General features: G+C 43.7%; 1 protein-coding gene and 1 long non-coding RNA gene across 9 annotated transcripts in view; one reads left to right on the top strand and one right to left on the bottom strand.

Annotated features, from left to right (window-relative positions):
- The window catches only part of LOC126044123 (uncharacterized), a 30231-nt gene extending 18557 nt beyond the window's left edge, over positions 1-11674 (top strand). Inside the window, exons 7-8 of one of the 4 annotated variants that reach the window (XR_007507576.1) lie at positions 1198-10889; positions 11110-11674. This is a non-coding gene — a long non-coding RNA (uncharacterized LOC126044123). Of the gene's footprint in view, positions 1-1197 lie in introns of all 4 variants that reach the window. The other 3 variants (XR_007507575.1, XR_007507578.1, XR_007507577.1) reach the window with 3 other exon arrangements.
- Positions 11675-11819: 145 nt separating this feature from the next.
- The window catches only part of MAPK6 (mitogen-activated protein kinase 6), an 88246-nt gene continuing 76385 nt past the window's right edge, over positions 11820-23680 (bottom strand). For all 5 annotated transcript variants that reach the window (XM_049813425.1, XM_049813423.1, XM_049813426.1 and 2 more), the window contains 5 exons: positions 20586-21806; positions 19708-19852; positions 16466-16630; positions 15652-15853; positions 11820-15029 (listed from right to left, as the gene is read on the bottom strand). In XM_049813425.1, coding sequence (XP_049669382.1) covers positions 13931-15029; positions 15652-15853; positions 16466-16630; positions 19708-19852; positions 20586-21140 — 2166 coding nt within the window. In that variant the 5' untranslated portion in view covers positions 21141-21806 and the 3' untranslated portion in view covers positions 11820-13930. The remainder of the gene's footprint in view (positions 15030-15651; positions 15854-16465; positions 16631-19707; positions 19853-20585; positions 21807-23680) is intronic.

A 23680-nucleotide genomic window follows, 5' to 3' on the forward strand; every position in this document is an offset into this window, starting at 1 on the left:
CTGGTGCCACCAGCGTGTCCCGTGTGTCCCCCGCTCGCTGTCACACCCCCCCGTTCCCGGGACACTGCCAGCCATCGAGGGAAAGGTTAGGGCACCCACCCCTCGCAGAAAGCATAGCCCCAGCCCCATCGATAGCCCTCTCCGGAAGAATAAGGCGTGCTAAGCCTCTTTCTGTGAGCTAAGGCTGCACGTGAAGCTGTCCCACGGAGGACTAGAATTAGACTGGCGAGTTTCTCCAGTGGATTGCATCCTCATGGTGCTGCAGGCAGCTGGGCGGCGGCTCAGCTTTGCTTTAAAGACCCTTCTTTAAAGGGCTATGCTATGCTACGCTCTTCAGCCCACTGCCCCAGGGACACCATCAGTGACAGTTCATACGGGGAGGTAAATGCCCAAAAGCCAGTGGCAGGCTGTGAAACTCGAACCACAGAGACAAAAACTGATGAAAGGGTAAAGTAAAATCTGAGCTTAAGTATATTGTGTCAAGGTGGTTTGACTACAAAGGTCTGTGGACCCCCCTGGAAGCTGCAAAACACATTGTACCTCCTCCTAGGAGAGGAGAGGAGAGGAAAGGAGAGGAGAGGAGAGGAGAGGAGAGGAGAGGAGAGGAGAGGAGAGGAGAGGAGAGGAGAGGAGAGGAAAGTAGAGGAGAGGAGAGGAGAGGAGAGGAGAGGAGAGGAGAGGAAAGGAGAGGAGAGGAGAGGAGAGGAGAGGAGAGGAGAGGAGAGGAGAGAGGAGAGGAGAGGAGAGGAGAGGAGAGGAGAGGAGAGGAGAGGAGAGGAGAGGAGAGGAGAGGAGAGGAGAGGAGAAGGACCTGCCATGGCAGCAGGCCTGCGCCGAAACATTGCCTCGATGCGGCCATGTTGTCAATATCCTGAGCAAAAAGCGATCTCCAGAGCTCACGCCGCTATGCCGTTCTTCTCACAGCCATACCTTACATAGACACCTCCTATTTAAGCTCCCCAAAGCCTTCTGTGTACTTATGACAGCCTTTAATTTAAATATAAAAAGCTGCTGCACCCCAGCTACGTTGCTGCACCTGAAGGTACGCTTGAGGCTCGAGCGCAGCCTCCACGGCAGGGCTGCTACGGTGGTCTCAGTGCTGGGAGGCATAAAACACTCTGTGACCACTTTGTAGGTCTATTTGTGTTTTGGTTTTTTGCTTTTAATCTGTGCATGACTTGATTTAATAACTTTCAGGGGCCAGAAGCGCTTGTAGTACAGACGACTATTGATTTCCAAAAAGAAAGCGGCTGATGAATTGCTGTAGGTCCAGCTCTAGAAGATGGCCAAGTGCTGCTTGACCCAGCGCTCTCCATGTGTCTGCAGGGAGTGACTCCCCCAGCAGAAGCAGACAAAGATGAATGGCTCATTTCCCCCGTAATGCACCACAGAAACAGGCTTTTATGACAAATAGAGCACAGACCAAGACGGAAAGGGCGACAGTCATTTTCAAAGGTCACACATACCATTTCTTTATGGCAAGTTTGCCTTCTGTGACGGACAAAAGCAGGACAGATCAAGTGTCTTCCAACAGACCTGGATTAAAAATGAAGTCATGTTACTTGGAGAACTGACAGTCCCACCAGAAATAATAGAGGCTGCTGGCAGTTCTGGCTTCACAATAGAAAGCATCTTCCCACGTTGTCAGAAGAGCTTCTCTGGTATGGGCATAAATAAGGCATTATTTGAATGGAAATGTTAATGGAAAAGACCTATAAATCATATTGGTCTGTAGTAAAAATACACCGTAGCTGAAAAATGCATTCTTGTTTCTCATGCATATGATAATACATATGTGTGTATAAACAAGATATGCATATCTAGTCATATGTCTATACATTTGTGTATAATTCTACGTATTGTTGTACACAAGTTGGTAACCAAAAATACTTAGTGATCAGTCCTTTCCCTAAGAGCAAACGGTTGGTGTGATGCACGGAAGGCTGTTGTGCAAGATTTGGCTAAGTATCTTTCCCATACATAAAGGTTGTAACGTAGCAACCATTGTTTTCTGCTCAGAAGATGCTATTTCCAAGCTAATTGTTCCTAGCCTTATTAGTGGCTCCTGTCACGGGTCTTGGTGCACTACTGAGCCGGACGAGAAGCACAGCGGCTTTGATCAACTACAGTCTTGATGAAGCTGGCCTTGGAGAAAGAGGCGTCGCAAACAAGGGCTCACCCTTTGATGGCACGCTCTGCGGTGAAGGAGATATTTAGCTTAAGAGCCTGAAGTGTTGAGGCGGCCTCGCTGTGACGGCAAGCTGCGCCTGACTGCTGGCTGGGCTTGTGGCCACGGCTCGGGAAGAACCCACAGCCTGAGGCCACGCTGCAAACCCTGAGCCGAAGGCGGTCAGCTCTTTTACTGTGTCACATGTATGTATAAATACGTACATACATATAGACGCACCCATCCCTGCGCGCACGTCGGGATGGAGAAGAATTCCAGCTCTCAATGTTCAAAACAACTTTCTTCACCTAAAGGACCAAAGGAGCTGGCCCCAAGGGACAGTACCTGCAGCATCCAGCTGCTCAGTCCGGACAATCACCGCTACCATGGCACTGCTGCTAGAAACTGGGGGTGCCCCCATCGCCCCGGGGGCCGACGCTAACGGGACCACCACGGGAGAATCCTGCGATGGCTGCTGCAAGCGAAACCCCTGGCAGGGAGAAGGAAGGGAGTTAAACAGAAGTACCAGCCCAAGTACCTCTCTTCCAGCAGGCACCGTCCCCGGAGGGGCACTGGCTGCTCGCCTGGAGACGGGACGGGGATCGCCCTGTGACCGCAGAGGCCAGGGCAGTCCCGAGCCCGTGCCCTGGCAGGCAGGCACCCGCAGCGGACACGGCCGGCAGCGGGCACGGCCGGCAGCGGGCACGCTCGCCCCGCCGCCGGGCTCGTGGCCGATGGAGGTGCCGGGTGCAATGCCAATATAAGGTTATATAAATGTAAAAGCATTTTATATAAGCCTATTTTATCTGCAAATCATTTATATTTAGAACACCTATTTCTACTGGAAACACTAAAACCATATTACATAAGAGCTTGTTTAAATCCTTTGGCTTAAGGTTTGGGCAGGGGGAGGGGTTGGTTCAGGCATGGTGCATTCAGGAGGCGTTTTATAATCAGAGCCTCAACAGGCAGCCGAAAGCCGGTCTTGGAATCCTTTTTGCTTTCACTCCACACTGCCCTGACAATAGCAGAATGCTTCGTTGGAGGGAAATTTTCCTCTCCCTCAGTGCTGCCTTGAAGTTTGGAAATTTTCATTTGTAATGCTCCGGATGTCTTGCCAACACGGCAGAGATGGCAGCTCAGCGCTGCCCGGCCAACCTCCTGAAGTCGGGGCTGGTACAGTGCGCGGGGACAATACTGACATCACCTGAGTGACCGTGGCGTCGTTCTCAGAAATTAAAAAAAAAAGCATTAATTGGAACCAACTATTTAGCAATATAAAATGACTTACCTCGGCATTCACGCAACAATATTTTCTAATGAGTTAATTATTCCCCAAGCCCTTCCCTGAGGGGAAGGCAGGGAAGATGGTGACAGCAGCCATAAAATACATGTAAAACTGCACCGGAGGCAGCTGAACCACTTTGGATACACGGCCACGTGACTGCAGAAGTCGGCCCTAGGGCCAGCTCATGCCGCTCTGCCACGGCCGTGAAAAGGTTTGTTTCCCATCATATGCCAGAACAAACTGCTTTACTACAGGGTTGGGGTAAGACTGCACCGCGCTGCGTCGTTGGGCCACGTGACGGTAAGAGCCTGGGGGCCGAGGGGCCGGTGGGTTTTCCCGCAGGACTCCTGACGAAGCAGAGCAGCTCCGAGAGCCCGGGTAGAGATACGGTCACCGCCGTGCCCGCCGGCATCACTCCCACAGCCGGGCCCGAGGCGCACCGGGGTCACCGTCCACCCCGAGGCCGGGCGCTGCCCCAGCCTCGCAGCGTGCGTCCCGGCCAGCCCCGCTCCTTTGCCGCCGCAAAGGCCAGCCAGCGAACGCCAGCACAGCCCAGCATCCTTACTCGCCTGTCCAAGGTGGCACGGCCAGAGCCTTGTCTCCAGGCGGGATGTGCTACCTCTACCAAATGCCACCGCTCCCCGGCACCGGCGCACTTTGCTCTCCGAAAGGAGCAGCGCTGAGCTCTCCCGCTGCTTTCTCATCTGGACGCTACCTTTAATCACCACCACCACTCCAATTCTCCCTGCAGCTGCTCCATATTCAGATGACATGGTTCATTAGTTTCTATAAATGGCCAGGACATTGCATAGATTTCAGGGACAAAGTAAGAGCTAAAGCTGTAAATGACTTTTTCTCCTTACCCGAAGGCTTCTCGCAAGGTGACTCAAACTCCAGCATCTGGTGGAGCCCAGTTTGTCCCACCCCAGCCAGCTCCCTGCTCCAGCAGGGCGAGCCTTAACCGCCCCATCTTCCGTTTTCCCTGCTATAAAGTGGAAAAGACAACACACAAATTTCTTAGGGGTGCAGGAGTAAAGCAACTAACATTTGAGCATGCTGCAACACCTGCTGGGACTTTCTTTCCCTCACCAGGAAGCGAAGGTGGCTTAAACTCTTCGAAACCGATCTCGTTCCCAAATTTCTGTGAGCTCACATTTCTGGGCAGGCGACGGGGCTGGGGAGGCGCTTGGCAGCGAGATGGCAACCGGCTGCCCCGACACCTGGAGGAAACGTGCCCCGCTGGCAAATGACCCAAGGGCACGAGCAGAGGGGTCTCCAGCTTGATTTTTACAGCAGCTTTGCGAGTGTCTTAAGGAGAAGGTGGGGAAGGGCCGAGGTGGTCTGCCGCTGACCTGCTGCCACTGTCCTCGGTGGCGGTGTCCGGGGCAGCCGGAGGTTTCCCGACCCCCCCAGGGCCGGGGGCCCGGTGCCAGGCAGCTGCCCTGCCTGCTTGCCCAGCTCCCCACCGCTGCACATCGCCGCTCAATTAGCTTAAGCAAATTCTTCTCATACTTCACTTTAGCCAGACACTGTAAATTGGATTAAAGTGGTGCCTGGAGAGATTTCTAGAGCCAAATATTTAAAACTAACATGAACTTGAACTGTTTTCTGGGCTGCCACAGGGGTGCCCCCCCCCCCCACTCCCCAGCGTGCGGGGGGCTCCCCAGCTCCAGCTCCGCGGGTTTGAAGCCAGCTCTCCTGCGACACTGCCCGCAGATGCTAAAATTGATGTCAAAGCCTGCAACAGTGAAGAACTTCAGCTGAAAACCATAGCTTTCATTTCTGCTTGGACAAAATTTTTCTGGGGCTGATCGTTAAAGGAGCTGGGCATCCCCCTGCTCCGGGGAACTGCCTGAGCTCCCGGGGCAGGCAGGCCGCTAACTCCGGCTGATTATGTCACTTTAAGCAGTCCATCACCTTCTATTATTTCTCACCTGTCATAAAAGTCAAGTGGTGTAGTGAGCATCTGTGATGTTCACGGATGAGCATAGCATTTCAACTATTTTATGGACCCGGAAGGCAAATCCGTCTCATTTTTTGAACGTGAAAGAAGAGAAACCGAGGCCATTGGAAATATTAGTCATGCTGGCAGCCTAAGGACCCAGATCGTCCGCAATGCTGCTGAGAAAAGTAACGTGCAGATCCACCTGGGAAACCCAGGGGAGCCCAGCTTCGCTGCTGCGGGGCCTGCACGGTGCTGGGCAGAGCCTGGGCGACCCCACCGTTGCCTGAGCTTTCCTTCCTCTGCTGAAAGGCTGCAGAGCACTACGACGACGCCTGTCTGGTTGTGGCACCTAACTGGGAGAAGACCAGATGATCGAGACGAATCAGTCTGTGTTAACCAGCCCAGCTGAATAAAACTGATGACACGGTCCACAAACCAAGGACTGGTTTGCATCCATCTGAGTCTGCATTGTATTGACAAACACTGGTGACTTGCAATGTATACAGCAGATTCAATTTGATCATGGAAGGCAAATAAGCAGAGAGCAGTTTGGACTCATGGAAGACGGCAATTTTTGTTTTATCTTAAAGAATAAAGCAGTTTGGCTTAGCCTCAGAGATTTTAAGTAAGCATTTTCTAATGGCTCAATGCACTCAGAAATTATGGGGTTAAGGCCGAGTTCATGCTGGCTTCTGAGCACGGTCTCCACGTGCTGGAGACTGAGACTTTGCGATGTAAAGCCTTCTCGTGAGCCTGCCCCATTCTCCCAGGCTGAAACCAGCCTCTGGCACCCAAGCTCTCCCCACTCGCAAAGGAGCAGAAACACCTCAGCGATGGGTGCGCGAGGGATTTGATGAGCTGGCGGAGCACCGGTCAGCAGCCCATCGCCGCTGCACCAAAAAACTCGGACAGTTCACAAACTGGCTACGGGTGACGGGAACCTGCTCCCCCACCTGCAGGGACCAGCGACCCCTCCTGTAAATGTACACCGGTAGCTGTGGCTGCCAGCCCCTGAAAGGACGAGCCAGTTAGCAAGAGAAAAACACTGTGGTTTTTATTTTGTCTTAGGCTGGAAGGAAGCCATGGATCACAGCTCGGAGAGCAGGCTGCGATCAGCTGAGAAAAATACAGCTCCCCAGTGACAGCCGAGCTGTGAAATAGAGCTTCGGTTTGCTGCTTGGCAGCGCCTGTGAGGTCATATCAGTTAAATAAATACGATGCCAGGCTGATGTGTTGTTGGGAATGGTTTATGACCTTCATCCAATGGAAAAGAGAGCAGGCAGGTGTTGAGAGAAGGTGAATGAACACGTTTGTCTTAATAGCCATAATCAGTCATATTTTGGAGAACACAAGACGCCAGCCCGCTGCCAGCATAGCCGTGCTGCCTCTGCCTCGGGGGTTTGGTGTGGGCCTACAAACATGCAAGAACTGGGTGTTTTTCCCCCAGACAAACCCCGTGTGAAAGCCTCCCTGCTCCCGGCAGCCTTCCGCAGCCAGCCAGCCCCGCAGCCCCGCTCCGTTACCAGCTTTCCAACATCCTGTTTTCACCGGGTTATTTTAATCTCCCTGTTTCCCATCATATTTTTCCTCCTGCCCATGCCAACGCAGACTGTAATTCCTGGCAGGCAGGGCGGAAATCTCCTCCCCGGGCTGTGCCAGCATTTTGGAAGATGAGCCGGACTCTCCCCTGATCGCGCCTGGCTCCTCTCCGCTGCCGGCGCTGGTACCTGCTGCTGGCCCCAAACCCCCACCACGGCCAACCGCCTGCTTCACGTCAAGTCATTTTGAATTCACTCAGCCACTAAATTGCTCGAGCAGCTCTGTGCTTCCATATTTTGCTCCACGATGGCTGAAGAACCAGAAAACGTGCTTCAATGCTGACATAATTATGCTTTTGTCAGGACAAGAGAAATGATGCAAGGTACTGATTAACTATCCCAGAGCCACGCAGGTATGGACAGCCAGACTCCTTCATGTTCTTCTTAGCTAGCGGTGAATTTTTGGCAGCTTGGTGGCTCAGTGGCTGCCCAGCTTGCCATGGCTCCACCTAGGCTTGCAGGTTTTGCTTTACTCTTAGATTTCCTCTGTCCTGGATGATGAATCTCCTTGCCCTGTACAGGTCCCTAAGCCAGTCGCGGTGAGGTTTTATACCTTGCCTGGCTGGAAATCGATGCTGTACTCTAGGTGATGCAGTTAGCAAGGTCAATAGAAACACGGATGTAAGTGCCAGCAGTACCCAAAGGACGTTCCCGTCCGCTCTGCACTTCAATAGCTGTATAGACTGGCACCTTGCTGCTTCACGGGGCTAGGTGTGATGTAAAATTGAGAGATTCGAACAATTGAGGGTCTCTCTGCATAAAGCAAGTAAAAAGAATATAAAGAATCATGGAAAAATCAGTGAAATGTGTGAGGGTTCAAAAGATAATTTAGTATGTAGAAGTAACTTAATCTTTCAGTACATGTCAACGTCAAACTTGCTAAGAGAGTCTGTAGCATTAGCAGAAAAAAATCTGAGGCAGACATAACACAAAATAAAAACCAAACCTATCATAGGCTTTAAAAATGTCTCTGCTAGTTATCCAGCTATTTCAAGAGCTGTACTGATTAAATCTATATCCAAACAAACACAGAAGTCAGAATAAATCTGTTATTTGGGTCTATCACTTTAAATGATTAAAAATGATAAAATTCAAGAAAGACATTAAATGGAGACGTTGTTTCTCTACAGCCTCTAGCACTGAGGATTTAAGCTCCAATCCACTCTGAATGGCATCCCCAAGAACGAGAATAAGAAAATGTCCTTTTATTGCTAGAGTCTGGGTTTGTAGCATCCACAGCTGAAGCCTGAGCTGCAAAGTGAAAGTGTGACTAAGGATCAACCATCCTGTAAAGCAGAAACTGCACCCTGGCTATACTTCTGGTGTGGAGACACCTTCTTGGGAAGACGCTGCAGAGACGATGACGCAGAAAGATGACTAGGTTTATATTTACCTTGCACCAGCCACGGTGGGATTAATGGGGCAAAGAAGCTTCCAGACTGCACAGCACCAGAGCCTTGGGGTATGGCTTGAGGAACATGGCAAAATTCAGCTCTAAAGGAAAGCCTGTATTTTATCAGGCCTCATGTCTATTCTGAGTGGCCAGTAATCTTTAACCAAGCAGGCAGGAGATCCCCCACATGCCTTGGACTGTACTTGGCCACAAATGATTACTAGAAAAATATAATAAGCCTAAACAGAAGTTACGAGAAATTTGGAAAAATCACATGTGTAAACGAAGACACAAGTAATGTAGAACCATACTGAATTAGGACAAAGTGTATCAGCCTTCTATCAACTAGTAAACAACTGTTAAAGCTGAAGAAAAACCCCAGCAAACCATCAGCCACCAATTTAGTAATGACTCTGCACCCTAGAAACACCGATCGAGTTTATTATCAGTGAGGGCAGGTTAACCCCAGTCCCCCACTAATGCAGAAGTCCTCCCCCAGGTCGCCTTCCGTGTAGCCGTGCTCTTAGCGTCCCTCCATCCCAGGGGACAGCGAGGGACCCCTGTCCCCGTGGCAGTACAGGGTGCGCTAGCCAGAGTGGGACCCCCGCCACACCGCCTGAGGTCCTGCTGGTAATCACAGCCCGGCACCTTTATTTTATCAACAAGGGAACCAAAGGTGGGAAGAGCGAGTGGATTGTGAAAGGTAATGGTATCGCTGGCTCCGAAGCCGGACAAGTCGTAAGTTCGCTGTCCCACACCCAACTGCAAAAAAGCACGCTTTCGTATTTCATACCACACATAACATCCAGGCTGGGTGACATAAAGGTTAAAAGTAATTTTGGCTGCAGTAGACCAGCACATAGATTACGAGAGGAATTTTATTATCAGAGTTCACTATAGAAGGAAGGGCTGCTTTGCGGTCAGGATGCAACGGATGTCAGAGGAAAGCCAATGACACGATGTGACTGCTGCCAGCTATTGACACAGCTATTTGCAGAGCGCGGCCGTACCCGGCTATCACCACGTCCACACGGGCTACCAGGGCAGAGCTCCCTCTGCACATGGTCTGGTGCATGCAAAGCACCTTATCAGCGATGCTAATTCTCAGTCGAAAGAAGCCATTGAACTTTTCAACAGTCAATATTTTAAGGAGTTCTCAGATAGCACTCGGAGTAAGCAGATAACCATTTTAAATATAGAGACGCTGGAATGGAAGCCCAAGAGTGCTGGGTGCCAGCAATGATCTGGATTATTTGCTTGTTACTAAATACCCCACAGCATTACTTCCCAGGTTGTTCAGCTCAAGTCTGACGCAAACAGCGGCAGAACAACAAACAAGAATTTGCAGCATTTTGTAAGCACCAAAATAACTGAAGGAATAAGGAACAAACTGGTTCAGGGCTGCTGTTGCTCAGGATTGCATCTTTGGAAGGACGAGGACAGTTTACTCTTTAATTATGTGTAGAACCTAACAAAAGGCTTGACAAGCATTTCCAAATCTCAGCAACAGAAAAGCAACATGAGAATAAATAAATGAAAGAAGACTTGTGAGAAGGATGCTTTTCCCCTCTATCGATACCCAGAAATAATCTGCACCGCAGCGTGTCACTGAATTCCTCAGGACCCTAAGAACAATTCTGTTTTGTAGCCTGTAGAGTAGGGGATGAAAGTCCACACGTGGAAAAACTTGCCACCCCTATCGCAGAGTTTAGAGGGGGACAGAAAAAAAATAGCAAAAATAGTTCCAGAGCAACATTAGCTCCATATGGAAGAAAACCTCTCCAGGAGGAAGCCTCCCCCCTGCAAAAAAGGCATTAAAAACCTGTTCGTAAACTAACGCCTCCAGGCAATAAGCCAGCCCAAAGTGAGAATTTAGCAAGGCTTTAAACGTATGTACCAGGCACGCTTCTAAGAACTTCTACAGCACAGAAAAACAAATAGCATGGTGATGGAAAACCAAAGAGTAAGTCAAGGTGTAAAAATTCAGCTGCAGGCAGTGGCCTCGTTGCGGCAGACACAGGCTGTCCTGCTGACCAGGGGCAGAGAGGTGCAGCAGCAGGGACTGGCCAGCTGCCCCAGTTCCCAGCTGGTTTACAGGACCTGGTAGCCAGCCTACAGCCCGGCAGACCAGCTGTGCTCAAGGCAAAGACTCTAGCTAAGATGCACTACTCATGTGGCAATCGCACCACTAACAGCAGCGTGGGCAGTCTTATATAAATAGCTAAGATTATATATATATATAGCAACTCTTTATTTAATTAAACTTAAATACAATTGTGAGAAAGTTAACTGACCATGACTGAGAACTCCTGATCAGAACAAACTGTTCAGCATTGTGCCAGTTTGCAATTATTAGATCTCACGCGACGACAGTACACGTCAAATGCTGTGTCCTGGTCTGTTCAGCAACGGTAAACATCACCTCGTCCAGCTGAAGTTCTTGTTAGATATACTTTAAAATGCTGCCTTTTAACTAAAGACCACATGGAGAAGAAAAGGTATTTTTAAAAGAACGGTTAGCATCTTCATTTCTTATTTGCTTTTTTTGTTTAATAAGGGTGTCCCATTTTACTTGGCAAGCACCCTGGCGTGAAACAGTGGTCCCTTTATCTGGTTTATAATTTAAGCCTCTTCCATAATTTTTTAAAGACAATCTAGTTGCTAGGTCACAGCCAAAGGGCTACACGTGGAACTAACTGTCCTAATTTTTTCTTTCAGGAATGGCCATTGCTGATGAGTGTAGGACAGAAGCCATCTTCCACCCACTGCAAACACCCCACGAAACCCTGCACTTTCTGCAGGCTGCTCTCCCAGCGCAGGACTCCTGCGGTTTACCAAGGGACAACACCACACTCAGACTTATCTTCACTTTCTAGCCGTAGATTTCACTTTGCATGGTCCTTATAAAGCCCTTTAACCTTCTTTAATCATCTCCACGTAAGGAATTACTTCTACTTAACAAGCCAGACTGCCTGGCTGTACCCGCCATGATCCGTGGATGAAGCCTGTTATTAGCAGGGTTTTCAGTGTTCCTCTGCAGCACAACTAGAAGTCAGAGGCAGTGAAGCACCATGCTGGATTTTGGCTCAACGCTTGACTCTCCCTTCCTTTTTGAGTGTAAAGTGTTCCCTTTCTACCATTACAGGCTTCTTAAGTAGTGTTGAGTTTCATTGGTGTTCTTAAAAAACCCCCCAAAACAAACAAAACCCCCAAAAAACTTCATGTGCACAAGATGTGTTTTTAAGCTGCATTTTGTTTCCAGTTTCTAAGCTCTGCCCACCGCTTTCATCCAATCTCAAAAAAAACTACCACACCACTTCAAAACAGTCCCTTGCCTACGAGAGAGGACAACCAGCCATTTCCTCCTCCCTACAGCCCTATAACATACAAATCAATGTGGCTACGTAAACATTCACATACCATGCCCTAGGACATACACTGTGTCCCATCTCCTCAAGTGACCATTTTCTGCCATTGAGGAAGGGGCAGCTCCTTGTCGTAGGCTAGCTGCAGCTCTGCTACCTGCCAGAGGAACAGGGAAAGAGGGATGGAAAAATTTGGAGGAACTAAGACACTGTCATGGAAAAAATTGTAGGAGTTTGCCAAAAGATGTAGCTTTATTGTACAGCTAATTAGCTCCCTCAGGAATGGTTCTGACAGGAGGAACTGGCAGAGAAATACATACTGTTCTTCGGGCTTGCTGCAACAGAGACCCGAACTACCCATTCTGAAACATCCCATAGGAGTTACCTGGTCCTGCTCCTGAAATTTCCTTGTAAAAGTGCTCCAGACAGGCTCTTGGCCAACAGACCTGCATGATTACTTTCACTCCAGGTTGCCAGTGACATGAAGGTGCTCACAGGTGCTTACAGCAGCTCTTCCACTTTAACACTGTTCTGTCTAAAAAGCTGATAAACCAGTAATGCTCACTTATACTCTAGAAGTCTACTATATTTTCAACAAAAACGGTTATTGACATTATTGTACTCCGACACTTTCACACCCGCACCATTACAGAGGATTTTCTTCGATACAGGCTGTAGGCACTGGGACAGAAGCGTACTTCTCGAGCCTCCTTCCAGGGCACTGAATCTCCAGCAGCAGCACTTCTAGGGTAGACTGTAAGACAATTTCTCACGCTTCCTTGAGCACCTTGTATTAGGGAGTGCAGGCAAGCAGGCCTGCCTTCACAGTACAGCCAGCTGCACTACAGTAGCAGCTCTTTATCTTTCGGTGTACAAAGCATCAAAAAAACAACAGTCTTTTTGCTGGCCATGTTTTTATTTGTTTTTCATTTTAAACAGGGGAGCCAATGATACATCCAGTATTCCAAAAAATCAGAAGGTAAAACAAATTTCCAGAAGACCGAGATGCTACATGCTATATTTAACCTAATTTTATTCATGCTTGCTTTTGAGGGGGGTTGGGATGTGGGACAGGAATCATTCAGTAAAAACATACAGTAAAAACAAAATGTCTCACCATATAGAACTTTAACCTACAGTAATGTTGTACCTTAATTATTTCCATGCACACAACTAACATTACAAAATTTTTTAAAAATGAACACAATTAAGACTTCTAGGAGCATTTGATAATAAAGCAATTCCTAATTTCTTTTGTAGAGATCAAGCACCTCCAATTACAAATTCCTATACACAGTGAGTGCTTTACTTGAAATGAAAACTAAAAAATAAAAATAAAAAAATGTATTGGATAGCCTCAGAATAAGCCGATGTTAATATATATCCAGCTATGTAGGCAATAAAACCATAGTGCTAAACAAAAACTTTTATCTGAAAAGTAACTCAAAAAATTAAGTTGACTTTCTATAATTACAGAAATATACTTATTTGCTAAAATAAATAAAAGTGCTGCATATTAACACTTCACTATAAAGAATGCATACCAGAACATTTATAAATATTGAATGATTTTCAATAAGAATAGCTACTACAATAATGCTGGCTAAATAGAAGTGCATAATGAGAAGCACTATGGGTGGTTAATGTTTTGCCACATACTGCTGTTACCTTGAGGTAGATAACACATGCGTACCAAATTCTGCATTCATTTCAGTTGCTGCTGGTATCATGTGTCTAAGAAATGTGTACAGTATGAAAAACTCCAAAATACGCATGAATGAAAAAATGTTTTGGGAAAAATAGATATTTTCATGCAATTATGTACAGTCTCACTGTGTAAATTTCAAGGCAAGGTTCTTTTTCTGCAAAACATGGACACTGTTTTACTGAGAGAATGTTTTTTACTTGGTTTAGTGCATTTTTTGTTACCTCCTGCATTTTGCATTATTTTGCTCTATTCTTTAATTTTGTGTGCAAACGACATGCCAGTTTAAAAACAAAACTAACTCATGTATAGAAAGTAATTCTGGATTGTAAAAACAATGGTAAACAGAAAACTAATGAAATCCATACTAAAATTACACTGTCTGATTCAAGTAAAAAAATTACTTACACTAGTAATAAAAAAAGACGAACACATCTCATGAATATAAAAGAAATGTCTGCTGAGTGTTTTAATTTAGATGTTTCAGAATGCTGCTGTACGTTTTGTGGGGAATTTGGGGAGATGATTTCATGGCAGAAGGCGTTAACGTGGCCTGTATTGATTTCAGTGGCGAACCAACAGGGCTGTGAAACTGAGGAATACCTATAGCCTCAAGCTGCTTGTTGAAGAGGAGTTCTCCACTGTTACTGAGAAAGCTCTCTTCTCTTTCCTTCTCCCCAAGCTTCCCCTCTTCTACTGGCTCAGGTTCTAGCATTTCAGCATCTTCTTTCTTACTAAAAAATTTGTCCAAATAACTGGTGTAAGTATTTTCTTTTTCAACTTGTTCATCTTTCCTTACTTCGCAACAAAACTGGTCTATGAGGAAGCACTCCTCCCCACTACTCACAAACTGACTGTCCCACGAAGTTTGGTACAGAGCTTCTAACTGTGCCAAATTAGCCATTCCCTTCTCCTGCTTCTCTCTGCTTACTGACTTTGATATTAATCCTTTCAACTCTATTTGAGACACTGAGCTGTTCAAGTCATTTAATTTATCAACATCAGTAGACTCGTGTTGTAAACTAAGCTGAATGGTTTCTGCTATAAATGAATCAAAGTCAAATCCTTGATTCTTCTCCCTTTCTTTTTCAACAAGTTGCTGTGATGCTTCCTCAAGTGCTATCTGAGCTTTCACCAACCCATTCTTTTCACATTTAGACTTGCCTTTCTTGTCAGACTTTTCCTTGCTCTGTTCCTTCCAGTTCGAAAGATCTATAATAAGCTTGGGCTCATAGTAATGGTTAACTTCACTGTCTCGCCAAACTAAATTATCTAGGTATGAAGATGACCTCATTTTGTAATTACAAGTGTGACTACATTCCAGATCACAATACTTGTTTTCATGGTGATCTGAATACTGCCAGCAAGGCTCAGTAGAGAAGTGGGTGTCAAAGGCAGGATCCTCCAGATACTTTTCACGATCTCCATCCAAATATTTGCGAGGATCTACTTGCACTTCTTCCTCATCAGTAACATCAGAAAGAGCCCTTGGATCACGCTGAACTTCATCAGCTTCATAGTTATTATGAATAGGCCAGTCATGGTCTGAAAATTGACTTTCATGGTATCTGTAAAACAATTTCCTAAGTGTTAGCAGCTAAAAAACAGTCTTCTAGCTTCCAAGACAGAGACAGTTATGTTTAGAAATCCCCTTACAAAATAACGACAATTCAACACAAAGTTTTTCCTCAATCCAACTGGGTACCTTTTCTGGGTTTTTAATTTAACCTGGCATAAAGCAGTCCTAATATGCACATCTGAAAGACTTGAGTCCAGAATGATGTACAATAACTCACTCCATTTACATAACTCTTCCTTAAAATGTCTTTAACTGACTTTAAATGACTACAGTGAATCTCTTTACTATTATATGCACTAAGCATTGAACAAGACAATCATACTCAAAACTCTCTTCATTTAAAGTTTATTTTTTTGAGAAATATTTTGGGGAAAAAAGTAATGGAGAGACTAACTTTAGATTCTAGAGTCCTGAGTGCACTAGCATATCCAAGTCAGACTAATGAGTTACAAACCCAGTGACAATGCACTGCCTATAAGGTAAAATTTTATTCTCAGGTCAACGTAAGAAGAAGAAACAAACAGAAAAGAAAGTTATGCCCATGAAGCAACATCGCTTCAAGCACACAACTGTTCAGTTATGTTACATGCCACAGTAAGTGATAAATTTACCTTTCCCAATTATAAATATGGCTGTGACTTTCATCCATCAGCAGAATATCATCAACCTCGTCTTCAATGTGAAAAGGATGACTTGAAATAGGCTCATCCGTTGGAAAGGAATAAATGCTCATATAAGGATGGGACAAAGCTTCTTCTGCTGTCAATCGATCCATGGGACTAAATGTCAAAATTTGTTCCAGAAAGTCCAGTGCTGTGGAGAAAAAGTTGTCATTTTTCTCCTATTTAATGATACTTCAGACATCTAGACTTTAGGATTAAGGTGCTTTGCTCTAGAGGTGTGCATTTGCTTAAAAGTAGCCTGTGGAGTATCAGCTACTCACAGTATACTGCCAAATATGCATTCTGTAGCCATAGGAAAACTGGAAGAATAGAGGTCAAATCTAAGATCAACTTAAAGCAGGAAAAAATACTAAGAGACAGAATGCTTCAAGCTGAATCAGTATCCACCAACAGCTTGGCTGTCAGTTTGATTGGGGACTTTCTTTTAAAAACATTTGAAAGACAGTTGTTTTACACTGACTCCATTCCAATGTTCCCTTATATTTAGAAGGCTAGGGTCTCAAAATAGAGCAATTCCAGTGCAAACAGGTCCAGCAAAGATTCATAATTCCAAATACTCCAAAGATGACCAAGAAGCTATCATGTAAGCACATTTTTTTGTTACAGCAAAAGACAAAACATTCTTCAGAGAATGCACAGATTCTTCTAAATGAAAATTGCTTTTAAGGCACACACGCACTGTAAAGTTGTTCAGTATGTTATGATTTTGAAATACAGGAAGTATTTTTTCTGAATCACTTACCTTCAGGACTGATGCCTGGAAGCAACTGAGTTAAAGGTTTGTGTGGCTCAGTCATATCATTTCTAATGTAAACTGGAATTACATTGAGAAGCTCCTGACGGTCCTCCTCATGTACAACAGGAATTGATTCTAGAATCAACTGCATCTGTTCAAGTTCATGTGCACCTATGCACCAAGAGAAAATACAAGCTGCCATTTTAACTTCAAACAATTCTGATCCCTGTATGAAAGCATGCAAAAATTTTGTGCTCTGAGCAGCTATTTTCAGTAGAAGACTATTACCTCCTACAACAGAGGAAAGGCTGAAGTTCTAAATTTGAATGATAATAAATCTGAAGAGCTCTCAAAAATGCTGTAGTGTATGAAGACTTACAGAGCTGCTACACACAGATAAAGCAACCTAACCGTAAGCTTTTGCACGGATGTTTTCACCATGGATGAGGTAGTCTACAGCAACACCCTATTATTATTAATTTTTTTTTTAATATATACACTATATACTGCAATCCTCCCCTTTCAACTGATCCACCAAATTAATTCAATATTTGACCTCACTTTGAACTATATGTCCCTTATTAATAAAAACAGTGGTGGTTTAGCTCAGCAAGAGCTCTTACAGGCCAGAACCACTTGTATTAATATTCTACTCTGAAACCCTGTTAGTACTGTCAGGTGCAAGACAAAAATCACCTGCCAGTTAAGCAGTGTAATCTTGTTTAAAAAAATAATAATTAAAAAAAGAGTACTGTATTATGATTGAAATTATAGTACAGTTTTAGCACTATCTGAAGCTTCCCCGGGTAAGAACTACAAGGGCCTACACAGCAGGTCAATTTTGAATAATAAACAGCATCTGTATTCAGTACCAGTCTAGCTGGAGTACCCAGAAATACAGCTTCTCTACCTCAATTTATTGTTCAGCTCCAAGAAGCATGTAGCACCCTACAGACTGAAGTAGCAGATGAGACTATATAGGATTATTTGCATACTAGTGTTTCCCTCCTTCACCAAGCAGCTCTGGGCAATCACCAGTGATACTGATGCATGTGACATTAAATACAAAAATAAATGGAGCTAGAAAAGGGATCGTACCATCTCAAATTCTATGTGCTCTCAGTTCACTTCAGCAGTTTGCATGGCAGTCTGCACTGGGCATCCTATCACACATCTGCCAGATGACTTAAAGAAAAGCTGAGGCAAAGTCACTACAGAAAATTTGACCAAGACCTCCATTCTCCAAACGAATCAGCACTGCCTCACGTTAACATATTTGCTGGATTGAAAAAGCTGTTTTGTCCTCCTACTGTATCATTATTTCCATGCTAAAAATTAATCAGCTTTCTTTCCACTATAAGTGAAATGAGCATTTTAAAATATTCCTTTAGAAGAAAGAATCAGCAAAATTGTTTGGAACAGCTATTGAATTCCTCTGCCTCAACTTCCCTCCCTTGTCCCAGGTATTCTGCAGTTTTAACCTGCATTCTTCCTTCCCATTCCTGTCAGCTTTCCAGACAGCAGGATTCCTAAGGGATGGTTCAGAAGTAGACAGGAAATTGCAAATTAACCAAATCAAGCCCTCCAAACAACTCTGCAAAAGAAATCTATTCAGAGTCTCAGGACAGGTTAACTTGCCATATCTCCAACCATTTTCCCTTTCCAGATGCATGACATTAAGAAGTCCACTCTTCTTTAAAATCAGAAAACTACAGCAGTGCTAAGTTTTCAGAGAGACACATCCACATCTAAAGAGAATTTTCTAAGTAACTACACAATGCAATTAGGGCACATAAATGAGCATACAAACTTAGGATTTTGGTTACTAAGACTGAGTTTAAAAAAAATATTCTAACTCACTGCACAGCTAATAAAAACTTCTGGCAAATACCAATGCTACTCAAAAAAAGCCAAAATGCTACCAGTTGCAATCAATCTATGCTGAATGCTGAAATCTGCAGACCTTCTCCCATTATTTCACTATTTTCCAGCAGAAGTGCTTGATGCAATGGAAAACTAATAAATCTCTTATCAGCCGAGCATTTAATACACTGGGGACGTTACTCCAATAGTTAATAACTCAAAGAGTTAGCAACTCACTGCAAGTTAAGAAAAGCCTCTTTGGATATTAATTGCTGATTTCTACAAAATAATGGTTTCAGGGTGACAGTACTCCATTAATAGTACTTAAAGGGAAAAAGCTCTCAATTACATTACCTTGATGTACAAACCCAAGAATTGCTGCACAGACATGCTTTTAGTCCACATATATCTAAAGGAATGTCAACTTTGAAATGCAAGTTCTTAGCGGTTTTATCTGTATTACTCTAGTAACTTGGACCAACAGGAACAAATCCAAGAGTGAGTTTGAATGAGACAGCTGCTGCTGAGGCCCCAGGGTGCACACAAAATAAGCATTTCAGGGATTTACTCTGGACTAGCTCATCTGCTCCTACGGACTGAACACCTATCAGCAGGTAGAACACATTGGGTGATCTCCTACAGCGCAAATGACAATTCCATTTTATCTAAAAAGACTGGTTTGTGCACTGAGCTAGATCAGCAATGTGGTATAGGATGGCCATCAATAGATTTGCTTCAAAAATTTGCTCCTGATCCTAACCAAAGCACTAATGTAGATGCACCCAATGAGACCAGAGCATCGCTTCCTATCTTGCCAGAAAGATTTGGAGGTTACACATTTCCTTGGTATGCCACACTAAATTTTAAATCTTAAGAGTCGTGCCTATACAACTGAAACTAAGGTCAGGTCAAAACAGTCTGCAGATGACAAAGTTTGGAATGGGGAAAAAAGGGCTAATCTTTCATAATTTAGTGATTAGGTTGACTACATTAAAAAAAAATCTTTATGAATATGATATTCAGGGAATGCATAATCCTCAAGTACTCCCTGGATACATCAATTCACTGAAATACATGTATTTAGAACACTTCTTAGGCATCCAATAAATTTAGCTTAACCTAATTACAGACAGATTTACCATATATAAGTACTAAATTAAATTGTGATATTTATCTAAATACACACTGGTATGAATAATAAAAATGTCTTCTGCTTTACAAATACATCGATTTATAGTTTGCTTATATATTTGCATAATAATACAGCATATCCTGATAGTCAATGACTATTGATAGTAACCACGAGAATCAACCTTTCTTTAGGAAGATAATTAAGCAGTACCACTCCTTTTAGGAATAGACACACACATTTTTTTTCTACCTACCTGCAAAGAGGGTTTTCCCAGTCAGCATTTCAGCAAAGATGCAACCTGCAGCCCACATGTCAATGGCTTTAGTGTAGTTGTTAGGAGAAAGCAAAAGACGGGGCGATCTGTACCATTTAGTAACTAATCCTTCAGAAAGATGGCCCTAATGAAATTAATTTAAAAAAGAAAAAGAAAAAAGCTTACTTAGATTAAGACATACTTTTTAAAATTACTTGTTTCTTGTTTTTTAATGCAGTACTACAAGATGTTTTGGTCTCGGGGGCCCTAGGGATAGTACCACATGCCCCTTACTAAGCCCTTCTACCTTTTAAAATGGAACAGCAATCTCTTTATGACTGAACAGCAACAATATAGAAGTATGACACTATTTATTAGTCAAATGAGGTACTGCAGCAAAACTTTCTAATTCCCAGATGTCAAATAAATGCAGAGACGATAATGAACTCTCTCGTGAAACACCATCTAAACCAGAAAGACAGTATCTCTAAATCAATCCCAGTAAGTAGCCACACTTGCACACTATGAATGCACCACTTACAAACTTATCTAAGGCTTCTATAGTTATGTCTCTAAACATGCTCTTAATCTCAGGTTCTGTATTCACTGTTAAAAAATCTGCTTTTCTGAACGCATCTAGTAAAAAAAATAATATTTTATGCTTGCAGTAGTCCTATCTGAGACAAAACATATCATCCAGAGATCTGTTTTACTCTCTTTGCAAGCATTCCAGTTCTACTATGTGATCCCCAACATGACATCCCACCTGCTAATGAGGCCTTCCACAGACTATCTACCTCTGCAAAAGGGACAAAGATGCTACTTTAAGACGGCATGGTTGTCAGTGTATCACTTAAATATTCCCACTCTTCACATACCTTGTGGGAATAATGAGGATCCATGATTCGTGCAAGACCGAAGTCACCAATCTTCAGCACCAAGTCTTCAGTATTAATGAAAAGATTAGCTGGTTTGAGATCTCTATGCAGAACATTTGCAGAGTGAATATACTTGAGCCCACGTAGCAGCTGGTACATGAAAAGTCTGGCATGATCTTCCAGTAAAGGGCCTTGCTCTAGCAGATTAGCCAGATCTGTCTCCATGTATTCCTGGACAATGTAAACACAGTTCAATTCTGTAAGGGAGCCCACGTCATCTGTTAACTGGCTTCCACTAGGACCAAGAATTTCAAATACTTTGACAATGTTATCGTGGTCAAGTCTTCTAATAATTTTGATCTCACGTAGAGCATGTTTAACACTCTGGGGATCTGTAAGGACAATTTTCTTGACAGCCACTCTTTTGTCACAGTCATTATCGACAGCAGAAAAAACTAAGCCATTTCCACCACAGCCCAGTGGTTTTAAGTCCATATACCGAGAGCCCAGATCAAAACCATGAATGTTCATGAGACTTTCAAATTTTTCTGCCATTTTTAAAATTCTTTACGTTTCTTTTTCCTCAAACTACTAAGCTTCTGTAAACACGCAGAGACACTTCCACTGGTGTCTGAAGGAAAGGTCTTACAGAAAGGGAGAAGAAACACTTGGCTTTGACTGCAAGATGGTTTCTTGACACTCTCATTTCATTATGAGCCAGCCAGGCCTGTTGTGTCCCCTTGAATTTAGAGCCTGTAAGCTCTAAAACTCAAACCGAGCGTAAGATAGAAAGATTGCAGCATTCATAGTTCAAGAAAGGTGCAGCATTTCTGCAGACATTAAAGAAAATACTCACAAGAAACTCAAACGGAATGAAATGACATACTATGCACTCAGCTCTACTGTGCTAAACTGGTTAACATTTAACAAAAATGTGAATAAATATGCACATAATAGGCTTCTATTAACATCCTCCTCCTCACAGTGCAGATACATTCAGTGTTGGACTGGTCCTGAGCAGCGTCATTCTATGGTGCTGGTAAGCACTATTGTTTTTTTTTTTTTTCCTTCTTCCTCCTTTTTCTCTCCTTTGTTTACAGTCTAGTTAAACAGGAAACTGGCAGCTCTTGATTTACAAAAGATGCCTTCTGTTAATGATCAGGTGGCTCCAGCTCACCACAATCACAATCAAAGCTACCATCCATTTTACTCCGTGACAACCTGAAAAGGAGAGAAAAATACATCAGTATTCCAGTACATACAGAAGTCTTCCTCCACCCCCAACTCCTTAAGTTGTCCTAAATATACGACTTATTTAGTGTCCAGTTACAAAATAAGAAACCATCACAAAAGCTAAACTAACCAGAAATGACATATACTTTTCATACTTGTCGAGGAAAACTGGCAATAATCACCAATCACCATTTCTAAACATGTATTTAGAAAGTTTTAGATATAACCTACCGAGAATACAAGGCACACAATAAAAAATCCTACTGAATTTTAATAAAGAAGGGAATATCACAGAAAACTTGGTAATTCCTCAATACAGCTGTTAAAGAGACAAGTCAGAAACAATAATATCCTGCACTTCAGCCACAAAATTTGAGTAATTCTTTCCACAAAACTTTTACTCCAAGAAAGACAAAATCAGGGTTTTAACTATTTCACCGTAATAAGAGATAACTGGGTGACGTTCGTGCACTCCCAGTATTTATTGACTTTCCAGAATATACAGCACACATCCAACACCACTTACAAAGCTTAAATCCTTGTGATTTTGGATAAAGTTTACTAACATCTCAAATCATAATTTTGCCTCTATAGATTCATTGTTACAGGAATCACAGGGGTAGTTCCTACACATTAGGCAAATATTATTACTTAATCAATTACTTCTACACTTATCCAACCTAGATTACAGAGAAAAACTAATGGTGAATACATTTTACACAGTAACCGATATATTCTACAACTGTTTCCCCTAACATATGGGCACTTTCAGACACCATTTATTTTTTAATAGTCTAATGAATGCAACCACTAGTTATGAAAACAAAAGTGGTAATTCTGTCAGTAAGTTTCCCTGTCTGCAGCAACAGAATGCCGTCATAAAGACCACATGTTGCATTTTTGCACAACATCCTCATTTCTTTTAAAAGCTCAAAGACGCCACAAAGAGAAGAGTCAAAGGTGTACCTTACACGCTGTGGTAAGGTTTGGGCAATTCCATTACAAGTCACTTGTATGTTTTTCCCCAACAATTATAGGTCACATCAAACCACTAAATATCTTCTCTTCGATCTTAGATTAACACATTTCAGCTCTTCAACCAGCTCTCTAAATAAATGCAAAGTTCTCCAAACTATCCCAACACTTCAGAATTAACGGTATGAGTGTTTTCCTTCAAAATTGTGCTAGCACTTTAGCAGGACAACCAGGACCAAGCAAAGCAAGTCTTCCCACTCCTCACAGGGCAGCAAGAACAGCTGACAAATTATTAACATATTCTAAATAATGGCCTCAATTCACTAAAGTAATCAAAATTGCACACAGAAAAAAAAAAAAAAAAGCCAGGCACACTGGCAAACAGAAGCAAGACTGTTTCAACACATTTAAACATTACTGTTCCTTAGGCTCAAGCCTGACTGCCACCACAGCCCCAGCGCCCTGGTTCGGTCCCTCACGCCACACACCACCTGGCTCCAGGTATTTATACAGCCACATGACAGACACAGGGAAGAAGGGAACACGTGTTATCCTCTGCTGGATTTTTCTTTTTAAAGCAAGATCAGCAAAAGTAGTATTTCTAAACTGAAAAGCATTGAGCTGCCCTCCACCGATGTGGTACAGTACCCTCCCAGAAGGGCAATCTTCAGAGCTTTCTTTACTTGGCATGCATAACTATTGCCTTGAGATTCCTTTCTTCACATACTGCCAAGAGTCCTAATTTTAGACAGTGTTTTACATGGGTTATTATAACCTTAGTACAAGCACAATGGGGTAACACCATTACTTTTCCCCAAACTCTCTTGAATTTATATCAGTATTAAGACATCAGCGTGAGGACCCTTATTATAATACCCATTAATTTA

Source organism: Accipiter gentilis, chromosome 10 (assembly GCF_929443795.1).
Source record: "Accipiter gentilis chromosome 10, bAccGen1.1, whole genome shotgun sequence".
In the NCBI taxonomy this organism is placed as follows: domain Eukaryota; kingdom Metazoa; phylum Chordata; class Aves; order Accipitriformes; family Accipitridae; genus Astur; species Astur gentilis.